Source organism: Saccopteryx leptura, chromosome 1 (genome assembly GCF_036850995.1).
Source record: "Saccopteryx leptura isolate mSacLep1 chromosome 1, mSacLep1_pri_phased_curated, whole genome shotgun sequence".
NCBI classification, from domain to species: Eukaryota; Metazoa; Chordata; class Mammalia; order Chiroptera; family Emballonuridae; genus Saccopteryx; species Saccopteryx leptura.
The window spans coordinates 128707585-128731194 of NC_089503.1; the positions used below are offsets into that span (position 1 = coordinate 128707585).

General features: G+C 46.1%; 1 protein-coding gene across 1 annotated transcript in view; it reads right to left on the reverse strand.

Moving 5' to 3' along the window:
• UBE2QL1 (ubiquitin conjugating enzyme E2 QL1) overlaps window positions 1-23377 on the reverse strand; it is a 48666-nt gene extending 25289 nt beyond the window's left edge. Inside the window, exon 1 of the mRNA XM_066374766.1 lies at window positions 22486-23377. Within this exon, the coding sequence (XP_066230863.1) occupies window positions 22486-23259 (774 nt within the window). The 5' untranslated portion in view covers window positions 23260-23377. The remainder of the gene's footprint in view (window positions 1-22485) is intronic.
• Between the last annotated feature and the right edge of the window lie 233 nt (window positions 23378-23610).

The window sequence follows — 23610 nt, forward strand, 5'->3', positions numbered from 1 at the left end:
AAACCAGAGAGAAGCAACAGGATGGGTGACTAGTCCAGCGTGGGCTGGAAAGGAGTAAAGGGTACCCTGTCAATCTTGGACAAGTTGAGGCGTGGCATGGGAGGAGGGCGGGGAGATTTACAGGGACTGTGAGAAGGAAAAGTGGGATAGAGAGTCACCAGGAATGCAGAAATAAAAGGCCAAAATGGAGAGAATGCTGGAGAAGATGGAGGGAGCCCTGCTCATAGGTTTTGCTAAAAGCAAAGGAAGAACCCACAGCAAAGTCAGGAGAAATCCTTTGGGTAGAAAGAAAAAGGAAAGCAAGAAAAAAAAATAATAAAGGTAATTATGATTAATGGGTAAAGGTAGAAAAGAAAGAAATTCTGGGAAAGTTAAGAAAAATAAAGCTAAGAAAAATCAATTTTGGAAAACCAGTTCATCTGGAGCAAGGCTGCAGGAGGCACTGGGAGAGGGGCTGAGGAGATAGAGTCCAGTTCCTGACACCAGAGACCTGCAGGCAGCAAGGGCCCAGGGCGGGCTTCGGGATGATGACAGAAAGATGGGAATTCTAAGATCAAAGTCACAAGAGGAAAAGTAAATAGTCTAAATTAATACATGTTTGGAAAGAAAGACTGCTAGGGGCTGAATTGCATCCCCCCACTCCAGCTTTTATATGACGATGTCCTAATCTCCAGCACCTCAGAATGTGACTGTATTTGGAGACAAGTGTCTTTACAGAGGTCATTAAGGAAAAATGAAGTCATTGGGGTGAGTCCTAATCCAAATTGACTGGTGTCTTTATAAGAAGAGGAGATTAGGTCTGATTTAAAACTGTTGTTTTAAATAAAGTACCCAGTCTGTAGTACTTTGTGATCCCAGCAGCCTTCTAATAATAGTACAGGCTAATACAAGCTCTAGTAAGAAAAGCCACAGCTGAATGGATGGAAGGAAATAGAGGGGAGAGAGGGAGTAAAAGAAAGGGAGAGAGAGAGAGAGAGAGAGAGAGAGAGAGAGAGATATCTGGGGGAGGGAGACAGGGAGATAAAAAGGAGAACACAGTAGCATAGCAACCTGCAATCAGGACAAGAGAAAAAAGAAAGCAAACAGAAGATGTTTACAGACAAATTCTTTAAATAACACCCCTCACACTGAAATGACAAAATAAGTACCCAACCCTAACATGCTGATTGGTGACCCGGGGACAGGGAATAGAGGCCCGTGCTCACTATTTCTTGGACCCTGAACACAAATCTCCATTCACCTAGTGTCCACCTCATGTATTTTCTAGCAAATAGTTTGATGACATTTCCAGGGTACATGATTAAAATAAAAAACTCACAACACCAATTCTCATATTTACTAAAATATGATCAATAAATTCAGTGTTTAGAGAAAAACGGAAAATTCAGATTGCATGGGAGGCACACAGGGTGCCGGAGGTGAACTTACTGTGACACTCAGTGTCCACCAGACAATGCCTTTTTGCCCCAGTGTCATTTTGCTGCTAAAAATGTCCACTTTCTTGACACTACAATTACAGTGCACTCAACACCCATAATTTTTCTTTGATGATTCATGATCTTGCGGTATCTGAAAGTCATCAACTCAATTTCACTCTACAATAGCTGAGGAGTGCCTGCTTGGTGCAAGGTCTGTGCCAATCCCCACAGATCCCAAATGCCCACCTGCTTGGAGTCCAAAAACACCGCTCCTCCTATGGGGAGTTATCCCCACTGTGAGGAACACCTACTGGTGGGGTGGGGAGACAGCAAGGCTTCCAAGAGCAAGCACATGCCACAGCAAGCTGGGGGCCGAGTGCTCTGGGCCACACAGAGAGCCAGGGCAGAGGGAGAAGCAGAGGCTGCCAGCAGGATGTGACCTGGAGGTGGGCCTGGTGGCTGGGATTCCCACATGGGACTCGGCCTTGGAGTGTGGAAGGGGCAGCTTTTCCCGTGGCAGCTCACTAAATCCTCACCAAGACACCAGGTAGATGGACCCTGTTTCAGTTTTCAGAAAAGGAAATGGGGAGGAGAGGGAACAAGCAGACCCACTGCTAGGACACCCAGAACTGAAGGGAAGATGGGGAGCAGAGGGGAGGATGGGGGAGTGGAAGGAAGGACAGAGAGCAAAGGGAGGATGGAGGAGCAGAGGGGAGGACAGGGGAGCGGAGGGGAGGACGGAGAGTGGAGGGGAAGACAGGGGAGCAGAGGGGAGGACAGCGGAGCAGAGGGTAGGATGGGAGAGTGGAAGGAAGGACGGAGAGCAAAGGGAGGATGGAGGAGCAGAGGAGAGGACAGGGGAGTGGAGGGGAGGATGGCGGAGCAGAGGGTAGGATGGGGGAGTGGAAGGAAGGACGGAGAGCAAAGGGAGGATGGAGGAGCAGAGGGGAGGACAGGGGAGAGGGCAGGGGAGTGGAGGGGAGGATGGAGGGCAGAGGGGAGGACAAGGGAGCAGAGGGGAGGATGAGGGAGTGGAAGGAAGGACAGAGAGCAAAGGGAGGATAGAGGAGCAGGGGGTAGGTCGGGGGAGCAGAGGGGAGGTAGGAGAGCAGGGGGAGAATCGAAGAAAAATGGCTACCTTATTACCTCATGGACTGAACAGCAGAGGGAGGCAGCTAGTAGTGAATAAGAAGGTGATAAACATACATAGAAATAAAAAGTGTATAAGTAAATGCTCTGCAAGGGAGGTGGGAGGAGAAAGATTTGAAAAAGGAGAAAGATGATCCAAGGTTCCACAGTCACTGCAGTTAAGTGCGGGTTCCAGTGTGGACTCACGCTGTAAGGTGGGGGCTGCTTTGGAGACCAAGCTCTCAGGTTCCCGCAGTGATTCTCAAGCAGGAAGTGAGCTGGGGTCCTCCAGGTCCGGCTTCCCTCCGCACCCTGACACCGAGCTGCTGCATCCTAGGTCACGACGGGTGGGAGAAGCATCCCAGAGCACCCCACACAGTGCCCATTATAGGGACAGTGCAGTCTCCGTGGGCTCCACAGAGTATCCGACTATGCACAGTGGAAGCAAGGTTGTGAGATAGCAACTTAGTTATATTTTGCTAATTACCTGGTTTTTCTGTTACAAAATTAAAGTATTCACTCTTATTTAGACATCATCAAGTTATTGTTTACCACTTCACTTTGTCTAAGAACAACAGAAAGGCAGTTACATTTAAAAAGTGCCTATGCCCTGGCTGGATAGCTCGGTTGGTTTGAGCATCGTCCTGAAGCACAAGGGTTGCCGGTTCAATCCCCTGTCAGGGGACATACAGAAATAGATGGATGTTCCTGTCTCTCTCTCGCTCTCTCCCTTCCTCTCTCTAAAATAAATAAAATAAACATTAAAATAATAATAAAGAAATAAAATCAACACAGCTATAAATTATGACCTGTGGTGGTACAGTGGATAAAGTATCAATCTGAAATGTTGAGGTTACTGGTTCAAGACCCTGGGCTTACCTGGTCAAGGCACATACAGCAAGCAACCAACGAATAACTAAAATGAAGCAACTATGAATTGGTACTTCTCTCTCTATCCCTCTCTTTCCTCTCTCTGTAAAATCAGTAAATAAAATCTTAAAAAAAAAAAAGTGCCTGATGGCCCTGGCTGACTAGTCAGTTGGTTGGAGCATCATGCAAGGTTGCCCAGGTAGGGCACATACAAGAATTAACTAATGACGGCATGAATGAGTGGAACAACAAATTGATGTTTCTCTTTCTCTCTCCTCTCCCTCTCTCTCTCTCTAAAAAAAAAAAAAAAAGTGCCTGATTCTGGTGACCTCCTCCACAGGTTGCATATGAAGGTGACATTATTAATCCATCAGAGGTGAGACTTGTCATTGAGGCACAGGATAGGTGTCCCTTCAGAATTCTGAATGCCTCTGACTGCACCTGCTTAAAATAACCAGAGCGGAAAAACAGCTGCACCCAATCAAAAGGAATCTCTATTTTGCAAACATCATTAAGGCATTTAAAATCCAGCTGGGGGTTACCTGAGGCAGGTGTGTGTGCACTTGCTGCTGTGCTCCCACAGGTGAAGCCAGGGCAAAGGTGGCCTTTCCAGATCTGCCTGCAGTATGGCACCAGCTGTCTCCCCATTTTCTCTCTGACCTCGTAACTGTTCCAGTCCAGCTCTGAGAAGGGCAGCCAGCAGTGGCCAAGAACCCTCACACCGCGACATGGAAATCAGCTATTTTTGATAAAGACCTTCAGCACCTTACAAGCAAACAAATGGAATATGTGTGCTGACAAGTCCCGGGATCCAACTGGGAGCTGACTCCCAGTGCTTTTCCATTGATGAGATGACTCACCACCTTGACTCAGGAATTTTTGTCTCCTGCAGGATTTTGAATCTTATGTAGCTTCCTTATTAATATGCTGGAATTTAAAACCATGGCATATTGGATAGAGAATTTATTCTGAATGGCAAGGGAATGCCAAATGTTATCGTGGCATTCTGGGTTTACAGGCAAATGTGTGCACTATGTCTATATTTCCCAACTCTGCTTCATTATGTGGTTCTACAAACTGGTTTTTCGAAAGCTTAGAATATTCTGGAACAAAAATTCCAGTTTAAAAATCATGACACAGCCTGACCAGGTGATGGCGCAGTGGATAGAGCTTCAGACTGGGACACAGAGGACCCACGTTTGAAATCCTGAGGTCCCCGGCTTGAGTGCAGGCTCATCCATCTTGAGCATGGGCTCACGAGCTTGAGTATGGAATTGCTGGCTTGAGTACGGGATCATAGACATGACCCCATGGTCACTGGCTTGAGCCCAAAGGTTGCGGGCTGGAAGCCCAAGGTCGCTGGCTTGAGCCCAAGGTCACTGACTTGAGCAAGAGGTCACTCAATCTGCTGTAGCCCCCTGGTCAAGGCACATATGAGAAAGCAAACAATGAACAACTAAGGTGCTGCAACAAAGAACTAATGCTACTCATCTCTCTCCCTTCCTGCCTGTCTGTCCTTATCTGTTCTTCTCTCTGTCTCTCTGTCTCTGTTTCTCTGGCAAAAAAGGAAAAAGGAAAAAAACACAACACAAATATGGAGCCTAATTGGGTTTTGGGGGATTTCAGATCAATGCCTGCCTCCTGGTCCCTGGTGACCTGACCACAGTCACATGTTCATGGCGTGTGGAAGGAGGTATCAGCCACACACAAGATAACTTTTGCCATCTATCTCAGCATGGGAAAATGGAGGACGTCCCATCTGAGGGCCCGCACTGAGGAAAAACTATGCTTCTCTTGATCTATTCAAGGGGCTCTTTCTTCTCCCTTCCAGTTACTAATCAAATCAGTATTCTTTCCCCAGACGTCACTGCATTATAAACTTGACATATGGTGTATGTTCAGGGTTTCCAAGAGATAAGTTTTAAAGCATTTATTCACCCAACCTCAGAGTGAAACCTTCCGGGATAGTCTGAAATATTTTTCTTAAAACACTACCTACCTGTCAATATTGTGACTTACTGACTTAGGAGGTTAGTAGAAAGTAGTGAAATGAACGGGACTGGCAGGAGAGGAAGAAAATGAAGACTGTACAAGGTACCAATAGTCACTGTAGTTATGTAGAGAAAAATTACACAAAATGGAAAATATTAAGTAGCATATGATAGATGATTTACAGAGTAATTCTTTCGAAAGCTAAGATTACTTACGAAAAATTCTCTTCTCACTCAAATATAGAAGGCTAGTTAACATTACTGCACTATATTCTTCTTAAGACCAAACAAATGACAAAATAGCAACATTTCACTGTAGGTTTAGGAGCCGGATATGTCAGAAGGATTCATTGCCTTGTGGCTAGATTTTGAAACTGACAGTTACCAGTAAACATTTTTAGGTATTAGATCACAGACTCTAGAGATGTAGGTATAGGCTTCAACTACATGTTTCAGTTGCTTTGGTTGTCAAGTATCTGACAAAGATTAAGAAAGTATGTTAGTCATGTCCTGGAGGCCTGCCTATAAACCACGTTCTAGAAAAAAATATATAAAATTACACTTTGTTTGAGATAATAGAAAAATGTACCTAGTTAAGCACAAAGCAATTGATAGCTTAAACAATTACAGAGATCACAAGGTGTTTAGTCTCTGCCTTTGCTTTAAAGATAGCATCACTGACACATAATTATGAGACGTTTTGTAGAATCTTGGTTCCTCCACTCAGTTAGATCACCTGACCACAGTGACGAAGGCACCAGACAAGATGATGTCAGGAACTAAAAACAGACTAAGGAAAACCACTGAAGCTTACACAAGAACTAACCAGGCAACGTCACCCATGACCCCCAAATACACACTCTTGGCCTTTAAGAACCCTTGATTAAAAAACTTCGGGGAGTTCAGGTTTTAATTGATAGCTTCCTGTTCTCCTGGCTTGATGCCCTGCCGATAAACTGCTTTAATTTCTCCACTGCAAAACTCAGTGTTCAGTGTTTGGCTCTGATTCAGGTCAGGTGGGCAGACCCTCTTCAGTTTGGTAGCATTCTTCTTTTCTTTTTCTTCTTCTTCTAAGATTGATTTTTAGGAAGAAGAAGGGAAAGAGAGACAGAAACATTGATCTGCTCTTGTATGTGCCCTGACCCAGGATCAAACCCACAACCTTTACATTTCAGGATGGGGCTCTAACCAATCAAGCTATCTGGCCAGGGCGGTTTGGTAGCATTCTTAACATTTCCCTCAACATTTTTGGGATAAGTTAATTTAATGGCACAGTATGGAAGTTTCCATTAACTCTTATTGGGACCATCTGCAAGAATTCTGGATAAAGTATTCTGTCCTGAATGCAAGCTGAGGGGGAGGCCATCTCTTACTTCCTGAGTCCTGTAGCATGCTCATACTGACAGCTTTTGATAGTAGACCAGCTGCTCTCTACTTACTGGTCTCTCAACTTGGATATTTGATAAATATTTACTGATGCTACAACATGAGGCTAAATAGAGGGAAGAAGCCCCTTGGAAATTCTCATTAAGCCTCTCATTTCTACAGGGACATAATGGTCTGGTTCAATAATGTTACTGGTGGGAACTCAAAAAACAGGCACTTGCCTCATCACTTCTGTGTGCCAGCTGCTTTGTTTTCCATGCCAGGATGCCACCCTGTCTTAGGCCTCCAGACAGCCATGCACGTGGAAGTACTTTGTGAACACTGAAGAGGAATGCAAGCTTTGCTCTGGGATAAGGGATCCAACTTGTTCTCGCCAGCCAGCCTCACTCTCAGGCCCCCGGCTGGTACCTGCTGGCAGAATCCTCACCGTTTCTCCACGCAGACCAAAGCCCCTCAGGTCTGCTGCTGGCTATGTTCTTTGTACACTTCCTTCCATATTGGGGTCCTGGGCCTTGGGTGTCTTTCCTGGCTGGGTGCTGACCAAGACCAAGTTATTCACTGGCTGAAGGTCTTCTGGCCACAGTGATTGGGTGGAACCATATATCCTCCCTCAACAGGTCTGACAGGGTTAGATGATGGTCGCCTGCTGTTGTGAAGTCTACTGGCCTGCCCCTCAAGGGCAACAAAGTCAAGTGCTGGCTAAGAGGCTGCTGGGTTCATCCTTTCCAACTAAGCCCACCGACTTACAGAACGGAAAAACTGGCAACGTCAGAGACTCCGAATGATGTGTGGTTGGCATCAAGGTGTGGCTTGAGGGCCTTTATTATTTCTCTTAGGGTAGGGCAACTGAAATGATCTCAGCCAAAAGATTCACTGACAGCTAAATAATTAGCTTGCAGGAGAGAAAAAGAGACATAAATAAATGTGAAAAACAATCTGAGCCATGCTGGGTAGATCCCTTTCTATTTCCTGACCTAAGGTGCTGAAAACATTACAAACTTACAGCGGTAGTTATGGCAACACCATTCAGGCCCATGCACTGATTTAGATATTGCTATAGACTCCCTTCCACGTAGACAATAACATCACATCCCTTCTTACAATGAGTTGCACAGCAGGCTGAGGCACATTGGGGATAGGATGTTTCATGCCACTAATGATCTCTGATGGTGGATTTCAGATTTCAATAGTGCTTAAACTATGGGAAAATCACTGTGAGTACCACAAAACAGCATAAAAATCCTGACAGATCAATGAGCTATGTACCATTCCTTCTGCTTGTGAAAATGCTGTTCTACCCTTCCAAGTCCTAAGAGTTGGAAAAAATGTTGGAGACATTTAGTTGTTCTCCTACCAATATAGATAGCCTTACCCTAGATGTGGGGCCAATGTCCAGGGCCCTATTTAGCTATTAAAAGGAAGGAGGCAGGCATTGGTGTTCCATTGTTGACTACCTCCAATTCTCATATCAAGTAAAATACTCCAGAGGTTTTTGAAAAAAATATAATAATTTCTGCATGTTCAGCATTTCAACTAGATGCCTCTTGAATTTCACTCAAGGAGAGACCTTTACTTAGGTACTAGAAAGACAAAGGATAACTGACTACAGGGAAATTCTCTTTCAGTTTTTCAGCTGTGTCGAAGCAATAATTGTGATAATCGTTAGAGCCTACATTTTACAAAATCTTAAATTCAATTTCTGAACCAGCTTTTCATCTTGAGACAAAATGATAGCCAAAAAGCTTTCAAATGGACATGGTATTCTGTAATAAATGAAGAATCTCAACAATATTTAATCGTTACCAAAGACCTTTAGAATGCATTTAGAGATGACCGAGGCAAATGCTTTAAATAATAATATTCTCCCATGTAGTTTTCTAACATAGCAGCAGCAAAGGAAATCAAGTTAATTTAAAGATACTACCAACAACAAAATTCTTGAGAGACCAATGTTGTAAAGGCATAAAAAAAAAAAACCCCAAACAAACAAAAAAAAAGGCTATCAAACCTGTAGCCAGACAATAACCTAATCACTGTCATTATCAGAAATCAAATCCTGATGATGCAAAATAACTTGATAGAAAGCCAACAGAGGCAATGACAAGAGTCCATAATGAAATTATACAAAGGAGTCTATCCTGTCATTTTTGTGAATATTTGTGAAAGTATATATAAAAAAGTTGGAGCAAACTGGATATCCATATTGCCCTGAAGTGCTAATAATTGCAAAAGCAGAATTTTGTGCCACAGATGTTGAATGGGAGCCCAATGCGGCGTCTTTGGTCATACTTTTCCTGTGTATTTATTTCAATAAATAGTCTGATTTTTTTTTTTTTGGTATTTTTCTAAAGTTGGAAATGGGGATGCAGTAAGACAGACTCTTGCTTGTGCCCGACCAGGATCCACCCGGCATACCCACCAGGGGGAGATGCTCTGCCCATCTGGGGCATTGCTCTGTTGGGACCAGAGCCATTCTAGTGCCTGAGGCAGAGGCCATGGAGAGCCATCTTCAGCGCCCAGGCCAACTTTGCTCCAATGGAGCCTTGGCTGTGGGAGGGGAAGAGAGAGACAGAGAGGAAGGAGAGGGAGAGGGGTGGAGAAGCAGATGGGCACTTCTCCTGTGTGCCCTGGCCGGGAATCAAACCCGGGACTCCTTCATGCCAGGCCGATGCTCTACCACTGAGCCAACCAGCCAGTGCCTAATATTCTGCTTTTTTAAAAGAAGGAACATCTATTGATCACCTCACCTCCTCTATGCCTGACACTTGGTGCATCTTTTACATATCATGATTCACCTGTGAAGTAGGATTGGGGAAGTTTCTACCTGGTCAGCAGGTCAGGTAAGCAAACTCAAGAGGGACCATACTAAAGCCCTGTCTCTGTCTCTAGGTCCCAAACTTTATACCAACCCCACCTAAGTGGAGCCATGGTGAAACTGAGTCACATATTGAGCTCCTAAACCTTGTTCCCACTGATTCTGGTCATGAGCTTCACAATTAGCTCTAAGGTCTTCCCCAAGACAGCCATGCACTACCTGGAGTTCTCTCTCTATCTCTTTTTTTTTTTTTTTGTATTTTTCTGAAGTGAGAAGTGAGGAGGCAGAGAGACAGACTCCCAAATGCACCCGACCAGGATCCAGCTGGCATGCCCATCAGGGGACGATGCTCAGCCCCTCTGGGGCATTGCTCTGCTGCAACCAGAGCCATTCTAGCGCCTGAGGCAGAGGCCATGGAGCCGTCCTCAGTGCCTGGGCCAACTTTGCTCCAGTGGAGCATTGGCTGTGGGAGGGGAAGAGGGAAATAGAGAGGAAAAAAAGGGGGAAGGGTGGAGAAGCAGATGGGCGCTTCTCCTGTGTGCCCTAGCCAGGAATCGAATCTGGGACTTCCACACTCCAGGCCGATGCTCTACTGCTGAGCCAATCAGCTAGGGCTTACCTGGAATTCTTAACCCAGGGCCACATACCCCCAAGGTTATATTAACGTGGGTGGGAAAAATGTCTTTATTTTTGCTAAGTCCTAACTGCAATTTAGCACTTCAATTAATTATAATGGAAAGTAACAAACTACAGCAGTATCGGCAATGCCTTGATTTTTGTCACCAAAAATCCAAGATTAAAAAAAAATTACATTACAATTGTACATATCTTAAAATATCATCAGTGCTGCCTGACCAGGCGGTGGCGCAGTGGATAGAGTGTCGGACTGGGATGTGGAGGGCCCAGGTTTGAGACCCCGAGGTCTCCAGCTTGAGCATGGGCTCATCTGGTTTGAGCAAAAGCTCACCAGCTTGGACCCAAGGTCACTGGCTCGAGCAAGGGGTTACTTGGTCTGCTGAAGGCCCACAGTCAGGGCACATATGAGAAAGCAATCAATGAACAACTAAGGTGTTGCAATGCGCAATGAAAAACTAATAATTGATGTTTCTCATCTCTCTCCCTTTCTGTCTGTCTGTCCCTGTCTATCCTTCTCTCTGACTCTCTCTCTGTTTCTGAAAAAAAAAAATATATATATATATATATATCATCAGTGCCTGTTACTATGTCCAATTAGGGAGGGAGTTGCTGGACCTGCCTGTAGATCTTGATATTGAGTTAATAAAGATGTGCTTTTTAATTTCATATTTTAGCTATCATATTTTTTTAAAAAGAATTATAACTGTATTTTAGTATACCGTAGTCCCCTTTATCTATGGGGAATTTATTCCAACACCCTTAGGGGATGTCTGAAACTGTGGATGGTATTGAACCCTATATGTGTTATGTTTTCTCCTATACACACATACCTATGATGAAGTTTAATTTATAAATTATTCAAGTAAAAGATTAACAACAATAACTAAATAGATTATAAAATAGAACAATGATAACAACACACTGAAACAAGTGTTAGTGAATGTGGTCTGCCTCACATCTTAATGTATTAGACTCACCTTTTCCCTTAAAGGAAGCACTTTATGGCCTCTCTCGCCCATATTTGAATTGCCAGCATCACTAGTCTTGTACTTTGGGGACATTATTAAGTAACATAAGGGTGATTTGAACACAAGCACCGTGATACTAGGACAGCTGACCTGATAGCCGAGACAGCCACTCAGAGACTAACGGGCAAGGCCATCTACAGCGTGGAGACTGAAGACAAAGGGACGGTTCATGTTCCAGGTGCGACAGAGTGAGATGGAGCAAGATTTCGTCACGCTACTCAGAACGGCGAGCAATTTAAAACTTATAAATTGTGTATTTCTAGAATTTTCCATTTTAATATTTTCAGACTGAGGTTGACTGCAATTGTAAATAAAGGTAAACTACTATAACTACATTTCCTTTGAAACCCTATGAATTTTATCTTACCTATTTCAAAACATTATTCTGAGGAGTCGGCAGTGTTCCAGATGCCGAGGGGCCGCACAGTTCTCCGGGTGCCTGGTGAGCGCCAGAGGGGGCAGCAAGGGGATCTGGGGTCTCCTGCTCCTCTCTGACTGATCTTCAGGAATAACCAACAAGAGGCCTCCTATCCTATCTATGAAAAGGCAGGTGCCAGCATCCTCTTTTTTTTGTGTGTGTATTTTTCTGAAGCTGGAAACAGGGATAGACAGTCAGACAGACTCCCGCATGCGCCCGTCCGGGATCCACCAGCACGCCCACCAGGGGCGACGCTCTGCCCACCAGGGGGCGATGCTCTGCCCCTAGCGGGGGGGGGGGGGGGGGGGGGGGGGGGGGGGGGTCGCTCTGCCGCGACCAGAGCCACTCTAGCGCCTGGGGCAGAGGCCAAGGAGCCATCCCCAGCGCCCAGGCCATCTTTGCTCCAATGGAGCCTTGGCTGCGGGAGGGGAAGAGAGAGACAGAGAGGAAGGAGAGGGGGAGGGGTGGAGAAGCAGATGGGCGCTTCTCCTGTGTGCCCTGGCTGGGAGAAGGGACTTCTGCACGCCAGGCCGACGCTCTACCACTGAGCCAACCAGCCAGGGCCAGCCAGCATCCTCTTTTAAGTAAAATTACTAAAAATAAATCACCCTAGTTCAATCCAGCAGCATTCAAAGTTACTTTTTATTAGATTAGTTTTATTTATGAATTAAAATCATTTCCTTTCAGCTTTATGTAATTTTACTGGTTGATCCTCCAGTTAGAGAAACTGACTTTTATGAGCTAAGATCCTTCCATAATAGACATTATAAAATTGATCAAAGAAAAACAAGCGAGTCTGTGAGGGATGGGATGGCGGCGGTCCCCCTGGGCCCCTCATGTACATCAGTTTCAGGCCCTGTTCACAGAGGCTGCTGGCGCTCCCCGCAGAGGGCCCTCCACACAGCCCAGCCCGCGGGGGGCGGCACGAATCGCAGGGAGCATCCTCCCACACCGGGCTGCAGAAGCTGCTTCTGCGAGTAGTCTTCTTGTCATAAAGTGAGATTAAAGAAATGATGATTAATTTAGTTTTTTAAAAAAATTACATTTTAAAGGCTTATAATAGTCAACTAGCTACTGTTAATTTAAGCTTGTAACAAATTCAGTGGAAGCTTCCTCCATCCATATTTCTACTTTCCCCTGACTGGGAAACAGAGGAGAGTAGGGTATGTCACTAACGTGAAAGGCCTCAGCACAGATCAACCCTGGCATCAATTTGTATGTATTTTGCTCAGTTACATCTCATTCCTGACTGGTGTCTCTTGGGAAGCAAAATGGGTGCCCAGCTTGACACACAAAACTCACCCTAATTCATATGTATAGGTAAGGCAAAACTAACTGTTCTAATAATTATGTCCAACTTTATGCAATAGTAATAACTGCTTTCTATTACTGTATAACCAAATATAATCAATTCTGTAGCTTTATAATTGATTTTTGGAAATCACTGAATTTCAAGATAAAAAATTGGCAAGCATCCCCTTAACAATATTTGTCTGGATATTTTCCCTTCAATTCCCAAGTGAGCTGAACACATGTCAACCCTAAGAGCGATCTGATCCATTGCAAGACAGTTTTTCCTTCTCTCTCTCATCAAAGTTTTAACAACAACAACAACAAATCGAGAATGTTTGCCAAATATTGTGACAGAGAAATAGAATTTATTTTACAGAAGTTATTTTTAAAGAAGTAATTTCTTCAATCTGAGTGGTTTCCGCCAATGTAACAATTATGTTCAAAAAGCATTTCTTTCTCCAGTTACTATCAGAATCTTTAAAATGTCTTTCCCTTTTGTGTATCGAAGAAATAAAGCAGCAATAATTAACTTCCTCCGACAGTTTGAAACAATTAAAACATTCTTCCATTATACACAATGGGCAGAAGAGCTTAATGGTGAATCTGGACCATTCTAGTTGTCCAACTTTGCTGATAATTCAGTACCGTGTGTTAGATTTGACAGATATAATATCTCCTTCCTTGTGGGTCAATTCTGGGTGCTGCAGTAGAACCAAGAACTACATCGTTGCCAAGGCTCTCCAAAGGTGCATAGGACATCTGGGAATAACTAAGCTGTATGCTACTTGATGGGGTGGCTCCCACTTACCAATCCCACAGCTCATCAGAACCAGGTGGCTCTGGCACTGGACTGCCTCATGGCAACTCAGCTCTTCTCTTTACTAGCCATTCGCTTCGGGCATGAATTTGATCTCAGCATGCCTCAGTTTCTTCCTCTGTAAGTTGGGAATAACTACAACCCTCATTTCAAAGACTGCGGCAAGAATTTAAACAAATGCCCCATAAAGCATTTTGCACAGCATCTGATACACATTCACATTTGCAAGAGGGGGTTAAAGCTAAGGGATGGGATGTCGCTCAGACCAGCAGTCCTGAGACATTTATTTGGCACTCACGTGTCTGGCATTATTTCAGGGGGAGAACACAGAAATGAACGTCTTCTAGAAAATGCAGAGGTGGTTCAGAGGAGGAAGCCACTGCTTTATTGCAGGAGTGGCTGAGGTGCTGTCTGCAGAGGGGTTGGAGCATCTTGGCAGGGTTTTGAAGGATGCCCAGGGGCTCCCCTGGTGTGTGGTGGGGAAGGGGATTTCCAGGTGGGGGCACACCTATGAGCTAAACAGGGGTGGAGAGAACCAATTAGTGTGGATGTTCTATGGCTGTAAAGGGCTGGTGGGACAGGAACTTCTGTGGGGGCCATGGCAGTACAAGAGTGTCACCATGGGGACTTGGACAGCATGCTGTAAGGGTCACAATCAAGGGTATAAGGATGCCAGGTCTGCATTTAGAGGAACCAGGAAGGGGACAGAGTGACTGGATGGGGGCAGTGCAGGAATCCAAGCAGCATCCAAGATGCAGGTCACAAGCATCTACTGAGGCGAGAGAAAAAGGTGGAAAGGAAAATCTGGGCTTGACACACATGAAAGGAAGATACTCCTGCTCCCTGACCACGCCTAGACCTGCTGGGTGGGGACAACCTCTCTTGGTTCCTGTGCCCTGCCCTCCTTTTTCAGTCCTTTGTCACATGATTCATCCCAGATCTGCTTTGTCCCCCAACTTTCTCAATCTGGGGTCTTTGGTTCTTTTGCATAACTCAGTTTGCTTCTTCCTGGCTTCTCCAAAATAGCCAGTTTCAGAGATAGCCAAGAGGATAAAATGACACACAGAATGGGGAAGGGTCACCCTGGGAAAGCCAAGAGTGATGTGGCTACAGCGCCCAAGTCACGGTTGACCCTCAGCAAGTGGGTGCTGAATGAATGAATGACATATGACAATGAAGAAAAAAACAAATAAAACCTTAATTTAGTTTGCTGACTCCCTGATAGGAAAATAGACATTACTAGAAATATTTCTGCTATTACAACTACTGCTTTGTGAATTTTGAGAAATACCTGATCTTTCCATTTATTAGCAATAAACAATGTTCAGAAAATAGGCTAGCCCTCAACATTAGAGTCAAGTCTCATCCACCTGTGAGTACAGTGTTCCCTCGGGGAAGTCACACAGGAGTTTGAAGATGCTGCTGACCCCAGGACCCCACCTCTCCCAAGCCCCCAGTGCACACACAGCCCATATATAGTGAACTCATGGGCAATTATCCAAATATCAAGCAAAATATAACTGTGAGGCCGCCTGCCACGTCAAAGACTTATGAATTAATTTGCATTATCTCCACTGGAGAGTCAGTTTTCCCTGCCAGGCACTTTACGTGTCTCTATTCACCTGTGTACCTAGCAAGTGCCTGATACATGGCAGGCACTCCATACCTGTGCCATGGGAATTAGCTGACTATCCAGCATTCTGGGCGGTCCATACGAGTCCTCCAGCTGTGACTAATGAAGAGCAAGTAGTCTGTCTTGAGTAACTTGTCCTTTTGCAGTGCTCACACCCTGCCTTGATCTATGCATGCTGTCTAGGAAGGAAGGACTTTGTTTTATGATGGCAGGGCTTCAAAGGGGCTCCATCAGGGTTGACAGAGAAGCATGAGTCCAATTAAGGTGGAGGCGGGAAGGTTAGGAGGCTGCATTATACCCACTGCCACCTGAGGCTCCCTGCCATCGCTGCTGGGAGAATGCACCCCTGATGAGTGGACCTAGAAATGATAAAATAATTATTGTTCCAGTGTGGCTTTTTCCACCCTGGCCACCCAGTAGAATCACGTATGAGCTTTTTCTTTTCTTTTTTCTTTCATTCTTTTTTTTTTCCTGTTTGTTTGTTTTTTTAAGTGAGAGGAAGGGAGATAGTGAGACAGCCTCCCACATGTGCCCCGATTGGGATCTACCCAGCAACCCTGTCTTGGGCCAATGCTTGAGTACCGAGCTATTTTTAGCACCTGAGGCTGATGTGCTTGGACCAGCTGAGCTATCCTCAGTGCCTAGGGCCACACTCAAACCAACAGAGCACAGCTGTGGAAGAGGAAGAGGGATAGAAGGGGGAGAGCGAGGAGGGAAGAAGCAGATGGTCACTTCTCCTGTGTGTCCTGACCCGGAATCAGACCCGGGATGTCTATATACCAACTGATGCTCTATACTCTGAGCCACTGGCCAGAGTAGCATTTTTTCAACTAGCTTCTACCAGGGCTCGATCCTAGACCCAGGAAGTCAGAATCTCTGAGGGTAGGGCCCTGGTATTGGAATAACTTAAAACACTCCCAGGGCATCTAACTGACCACCAGTCCAGAACCACTGACAGAGAGAAGGAGTTCTATCTGTCAGCCATTCTCATTCTCCCTCCACACCATTATATCAACATTGCAAAAAACTAGGATTCAGATTTGAAATATGAAGGCTCAAAGAGACCGCTGTTAGTGGCTACTTAAAATAAATAAATAAATAAATAAATAAATAAATAAATAAGCCACCCCAAAATGGTACCTGAGTCTGCCTTACTGGATTCACACAGTTCCTGGGGGTGAGAAAGGACATGCTGGATTGTGACTCTTAGACATTAAAATGAACTTCAACTCATTGTTCATACTGACACTTCCCATGAAAAAACAAAACAAAACAAAAAACCCAAAAAACCCAACATAACCTCATCGAACTATGTTGCTTCTTAAAAAGAAAAACAAACCCCTCACATCCCTAATGAAAACCAGAAAAGCACACAGAAATGTATTTACACCCTCTTCTTGTACGTTTAGATTCTCAGAAGTGGACAGCTCAGGGCAAAGCAAGTCACTACTATTATTAACTGTCCCACCAGCCCCGGAAGGAGCGCAGCACCAAGGAGCAGAGCTGTGGGGCCGCCAAGTTGGCGTGGAACTATTTTTAGGATGCAGAGTCCTGTCTGCGTCCTCCTGCCTGTCCTACTTGATAGAACAAGCTATTTTTTCCTCTGAGCAGTCAAGCACCTGGATACCTCAAGCTGCAGAGTCATCCTGGTGGGTAAATCTCTCCTTCATCTCCACGTGGCACAGAACAAAAGCACACGGTGACTCACAGACCCCCCCCCCCCCCCCCGCAAGTCCACTCTCCTTGGGTGAGCACAGGCAGTACCCACCTGGGGTTATCACTGGTTACGCTCTAAGATCTCCAGCCTCTCTCTAGAGCGGCTGCCGTCTCTCTGTTCCAAGCTGCACTCCAGGCTGGTCCTCCTGACCTTCCATGGGGTGGTCCCCCCTGTGTTTACACAATTGCCTTTATTTATGTTCTTTTGAAAACCAGCATAGCCTCTAGGGAAGCGGGAGGTTAAATTGGTTAAGGAGTTACTCCCTCTGGGCTGCAGTGTGTCTTAACAAAATGCATGGTAGAGTCCTACCCGCATCACATCAGAATATGACTGTACTTGGAGACAGTCAAGTTAAACTGAGGTCATTACGGTGGGCCCTAATCCAGTATGACCAGAGTCCTTAACCAGAAGAGATTAAGACACAGACACGAAGAGAAACAGGGAGAAGACAGACATCTACATGCCAAGGAAAGGCTGCTTGTTCCTCACCGCCTGGGAAGGAAGCGACCCTGCTGGTGCCTTGATGTGACTTCTGCCTCCAGAACTGTGAGACAATCCAGTTCTGTTGATTGAGGCCCCCGCAGCCCTAGCAAACGAATCCAGGGCTTTTCAACATATGTCAATGAAAACAGTTTAGAAGCCCATCTGTTTTAGGAAACCAAAGCACTGCTCATCTTCACCACTTTTTCTGATAAGACCTGGAGAGGTTGCAGTCATAAGTAAAAGGCTGTTTCTAGGCTTCGTACTTTAGAAGAAGTTTTGAAGACAGCTGTGTGTGTGTGTTTCACACGATTCCCAGTGACACCCACAGTACAGGCCCCTTTAAGACCTAAAGTCAACCTCAGAGATGCACATTATGACCAAAGTTGATCTGAAGGGCCCTTTACCTCCTCATCACATTCTGACAAATGGCCAAGTCTACCACTTTATTTTATTCAAAAGCCCCAGAAACTTGTGCTGTCAGGCAAACAACTGTCATGGCAACCGCTTACCAATTTTTAATTCAAACACTAAGATCTGAGGATGCCTCAGTCTTGTTGTTTTCAGTCTTCTACTGACAGCTGGCTGCACATTCTGTGTTCTGTGGACAAAAGGCTTATCATGCAGGTCACAGTCCAGAAGACTGCCTGGCGAGTGTAAGATGCTCAGGTGGGTGCGCTGGACTCTGCCATTCCTGACAGCTTTTCTTGGCATGGATTGATTTTAACGGTCTTGCCACTGGTTGCTAGTATTAGAACATGAAGTCGTATTAATGTCACCTGATTGCATGAAGCGGTGGATTCCTCACTTGTACAGTGACCATCAAAGCAGCAGAACCAAGTGAGGTGAAACAGCCCAAGTGTTTAGCTTCCCCAGAGTGTGGCCCAGACAGAGCACACATTAGATGTTAGAGGCTGCTGCTATTAATATGGTCAATATCATCTTCATGGTTTTGGCTCTGAGAGGATAGAGGAGGAGTGAGGAACTGTCTTTCAAATGCCATTTGGTCTCCTGCCCCTGGCCACATCTAACTAAATAGAAAGAGATATTCAGTAGGTAAGCAGATGTGAAAACAGAACCCTGAGTTAAGTGTAGCGTTAAGTGGCTTTCAGGGACCTTTCTGCTCACACAGCTACAAGAAGAGGGTCTCTGTCCAGTCCTCCAGTGATCCCAGACCATACCTGGAAGACAAGCCAGTGAGCTCTGGGGCACTTCCGGGCAGGTCCTCCAATGTCTGGTCTGCTGAGTCTGTCCAATGTCATTTTCACCTTAGGCTGCCTGCTAGGGGCATGCACTGTGCTGACATTGTACCTGACGTTAATTCTAAGACTAACTTCCTACAGCTTTGAATGTCAAGTTCATGTACAGGATCTGCAGACTATTTCTTTGGGTCTAGTAAATGATAAAGGGTATAAATAATGGTCTAAACTTTGAACATTGTCACCAGTTCATGTTTGAAGTACAAGGATTTTCATCCAACTGTAGAGAAGCAAGAGAGTTACTTAAAATGTCCCTATTAGTCAACATAGGCTTTGTCCTGGAAAGTAGACAAAAAGGTCAGGATGTATGTTGCTGAATCCACGCAGAATATAGCATATAAGAAATTCATGTTCATTTAATTGAGGTCAGCCACCATCCATAAAGCAGCACAGCAGAGATTTTGACAACATGGACCAAAGAGTCAAATAAAGGCTTTGTGAAATAACTAAATTGATTATATTGTGTGATAAACTCCAACTTTTATTTTTTCCACAAAATGATTAAGCTGATCTCTTTATAATATCACCAATGAAACCCTTAATAGTCTTGAAAGGTATAAAACAAAATCAACTTGGTGTATCTTCAATTCAGAAAGTTAAGCTGAGCAATTATCAAAGAGGAAATGGAGCCTTTTCTGACTTGGTCACTTAAAAAAAAAATCCTAAAAAGAAATGTCAACAGATGGAGGAATGTACTAGAATGAATGGTTCATTCTTTTAAAATAATTACTGGTTTGGTAGCAGTTCTGGTTCTCTTGGAATGCCTGATCAGGTATTTTGCGTTCTTTCCCAGAGCCTATGACCATTTACTATGGGAATGATTTGGTACCTACAAGTACTGCAATGAGTAATCTATAGGTGAGAAATTCATAACTGTAGGAAAGGCACAGTAATGCTCAAGTTCCCAAAACACTTCTGTGCACAGAATACTGAAACGTTAATGACTTCATTTCTCCTGTTCTTACACTGCATTTCGAATAGTTGATGTATACCCAACATTCCTCTCTTTTGGATGTTGTAGTCAGCATGGAAAATGCAAAGAAACTGAAGTGGTATTTTAATAACTTGCTGAGTTCTCACCTTCATTTCAGATATTTTATGTGCTAGAATTTAGAATAAGTAATAGAACATGATATGCTAGGTGGAGGACCCTGAGTTCAGTCAGGTGAGATTTATACTTAAGAAATAAAATTGTAACCTGGAGTGCTGAGGTCGCTGGTTCAAAACCCTGGGCTTGCCTGGTCAAGGCACGTATGAGAGTCGAAGCTTCCTGCTCCTCCCTTCTTTCTCTTTCTCTCTTCTCTAAAATGAATTTAAATAAAGTCTTTAAAAAAATTGTATTGATAATTACTTTCAACACTGAGGTCTCTAATTTGCAAGCTATATGCAAGACTATCAATTTTTATTGCAATGGAAAGGAATATAGACACAAAGACGTGCCTATTTTAATAGAAATATATGGGCACCAACAGAACTACTATTCATAACATCAATGTAAACGTGAATAGCACTTAACTAAGACGTATCTCTTTAAAAAGGAAATTTCCTTAGTTCTTATTTGAGATCTTTATTTTCCTGCATCTTTTAAGATACAGACTGTGGTCCCAGTGACCTCAAGGATCTTTTACAAATGTAAAATGTTATGAGTCTGTGATTCTATAAAGCAAAATGACATTCTTTTCCTCCTGATCCACAAAGTCATTTTCACTGTAAAGAATGAAAAAAGATAAGAGACTGCTCTAGAGAGTTCTGATTAGCAATGATTTCAGAAACAAATAACAAAGGCATTTCTGAAAAATAATCTTCCACATCATTTGTATAAATTCTGTTTGAAAAATAAACTGAGACCCCCTCCCATCCCTGTGGTTTGTTTCAATTCACAGGCACTTGACCTCAGAGCCAGCATTGAACTGCAGGGTTCAGAATGAACCTTTGACGTCAAAACTTAAACCTTACTCAGTTCTGAGCGAGATGTCTCACGAAAGAGATGTCTTTCCAGACCTGTCACATCCATCCTATTCCAAGTCAAGAAATAAGTGGAACTTAAACCCCAGAAAAGATAAACTAGCAGGAGAGTTACTTGGTAACAACAGACCTCAGTCAGAAATTAAGTGCCCTTCTCCACTGGAGTTAGGATGCTATCTGCTTGGTATCCCAGGGGCTCCAGCTCTAGTGAAATTGGCAGAACAAGCATTATTTGATTAGTGTGAAAGATCCTGCCGTGAAAGAGACAGAGGCAGGTGACAGGGGACTAATCTCCCCTGATAAGCTGGCTGTAGAAAGATCAAATTGAGACCATTCAGAGTCTTCTAAACAAAACAATGATTCTTCGTAAATCTAAAAGATGCCTATAATAAAACATAATTTTTATTAAATGTTGTTTAATATTGATTCAGGAAATCATCAACTGACTTGAACATGTGATCAAGAGAACATAATGTGGGAAGATAAAACCCTCATGTGCCTGCCTGCAGCCAGGTGGGAGCATATTTCAGCAGATTCATTCATTCTCTGCTCTCCAGTCCTCTGGGGTTTCTCTTCTGTAAAGCTGCCATCTGGTGCCAACAGTCGAGGAGACTCGGGCATCAAACTCGCCCCTTATTTCAGTATTTAGTAAAAAAATCTTTAGCCCTGGTAAAGGATTTGACCACTGGGCACAAGGAAACCAAAGAAAGAAACACGTCTGAGAAAGACCAAGACCTTGAACATCTACCCCAGAGGTGAAGGTCCCAGAAGGGGCAGGTACCAAGAAGCATTTCCTTGACAGAGTCTGGTCTTGTTACTTAAGGAGACACACCACACCTCTGCCTCTCCAGTGAAATTTCTCAAGAGCAAAATTTTCACCTTTACACTAGATGCTGCTCAGGACAAGCAAGCAGAGCCAGGGAGCTGGGGCACTGGGTCCCTGGGTCTCTGCAGAGCACCCACTGCAGAGCACCCACCCGAGAATGTGTGTGTGTGTGTGTGTGTGTGTGTGTGTGTGTGTGTGTATGTGTGTGTGTGTGTGTGGTGGGGTAGTAAACTAGGTTGGAGATTAGAATTCTGAGTTACACATAAAGTTCCACCTTTACTGACATTATGGGGACAGAAGATGGGAGACGCAGATGAGGGGATGGGAGAGGCAGGGGGAAAAGAATGGGGGAGACTGGGAGTGGAGAGGGAGGAAAGGCAGAGAGGGAGAAGGAGAGAGGTGAGGTGGTGGGGGGCTGGAAAGAAGAGTAAATGGGCGAGCGGAGAAGAGGATTAAGGACCGAGGAGAGAGGGGTAGGGCTGAGGGAAAAGAGAGGGGGTAAGACGGAGAAGTAGAGGAGAAAAGGGAGAAGAGGGCAGGAAGGGAGCAAGGAGGAGAGCGAATTCTGGAGAGAAGAAGAGAGAGTGAGGAGACCAGCGGAGGAGTCAGGGCGGGGGACCGGGAGAAACGAGATGAAAAAGTAGGGAGGACCACGCTTTTAGAAAGTCGGAGGCTCCAGGAAGTCTCCGGAATCTCCCGGTTGGCGCCTCGCGCACGAGGCAGCCTTGCCAGGAGCGAGACGGCCGGAGGGGCCAACCCGGTGCGTAGGGTCGCGGGCCGCGCGCCCCAGCCCCTCCCCGCTTACCTGGCCCTTGACCAGGCTGGCGGCAAACTGGCGCATGACAGCCTCCACCGTGTAGGCGCTGGACCAGCCGCGCGGCGTGAGCAGCTCCATGCAGATGGCGCCGCCGTCCAGCACGTAGCCGTTTTCCAGGCGCGGGCTGAGCACCCGCATGAAGGGCGGCGAGAAGGGGAAGTTGTCGGGAAAGGTGAGGTTGAGCAGGATGAACTCGGTGTTGGTCTCCTTCATGTCCTGCCACAGCACCGAGTCCTTGTCCACCTGATGCAGCTTCACGTTCCAGTCGAAGAGGCTCTCGTCCACCAGCTCCACGGAGATGAAGCGGTCGCTGAGGCGCGCGATGTCCTGCAGCTCCTTCATGAGCCGCCGGCTGCGCACCTGCGTGCAGTGCTGCTGGCGCGCCGCGGGAACCAGGCTGCCGGCCGCAGCCGCCGCCGCCCCCGCCGGGCCCGGCCCCGCCCTGGCGCCCGCCGCCTGCTCCTTGGGGCCCCCGGCGCCCGCTGCTCCTGCTGCGGCGGCCGCCGGCTGCGGCGGCTTGTCGCGCGGGGCCAGCTCCGGCGCGCGCTTGCCCTTGCCCTTGCCCGGCCCGGGGCTGGCGTCGCCCGCGCCCCCGGGGGGGTGCTGCTGCTGCTTGTGGCCGCCGCTCTTGGCGCCGCCCTTGCCGCGCAACGACGCGCTCTGCTGGCCGCCGCCGCCGCGGTGGTTGTGGTGGTGCTTGGGGTCCTCGGTGTCCCGGTTGTGCAGGCGGATCAGCCCGATTTTGCGAAGCAGCGTGGCCATTTTAGGCTCGGCGCCGGCTTGGGGCTTCTCTCGGATCCTGCCCCCGGAGCCCGAGAGCCGGGGCACGGGGGGCTCGGGTTGGTGGCGAAGAGCTGACCACTCAGGGGGCCACCTCCAGCGCCAGCGGCCGTGGCGCAGCGGAGAGGGTAGCAAGCGCGCTCACCAGCCGCTATATCGCCGCTGTCATATGACGGTGCCCTCTCTGGCTTGGGCTCCGGCCGCCCCAGGAACGGAGGCGAGGAGGGGATGCGGCGTTGCTGGCTGTCTCCGGGCTGGTCCCTGGGTGCAGCCCCCGGAGCCGGTGTCCGCCGTCCTTTGTGCGTGGCCGCAGCCGGGCTGGCCTGACGTCCG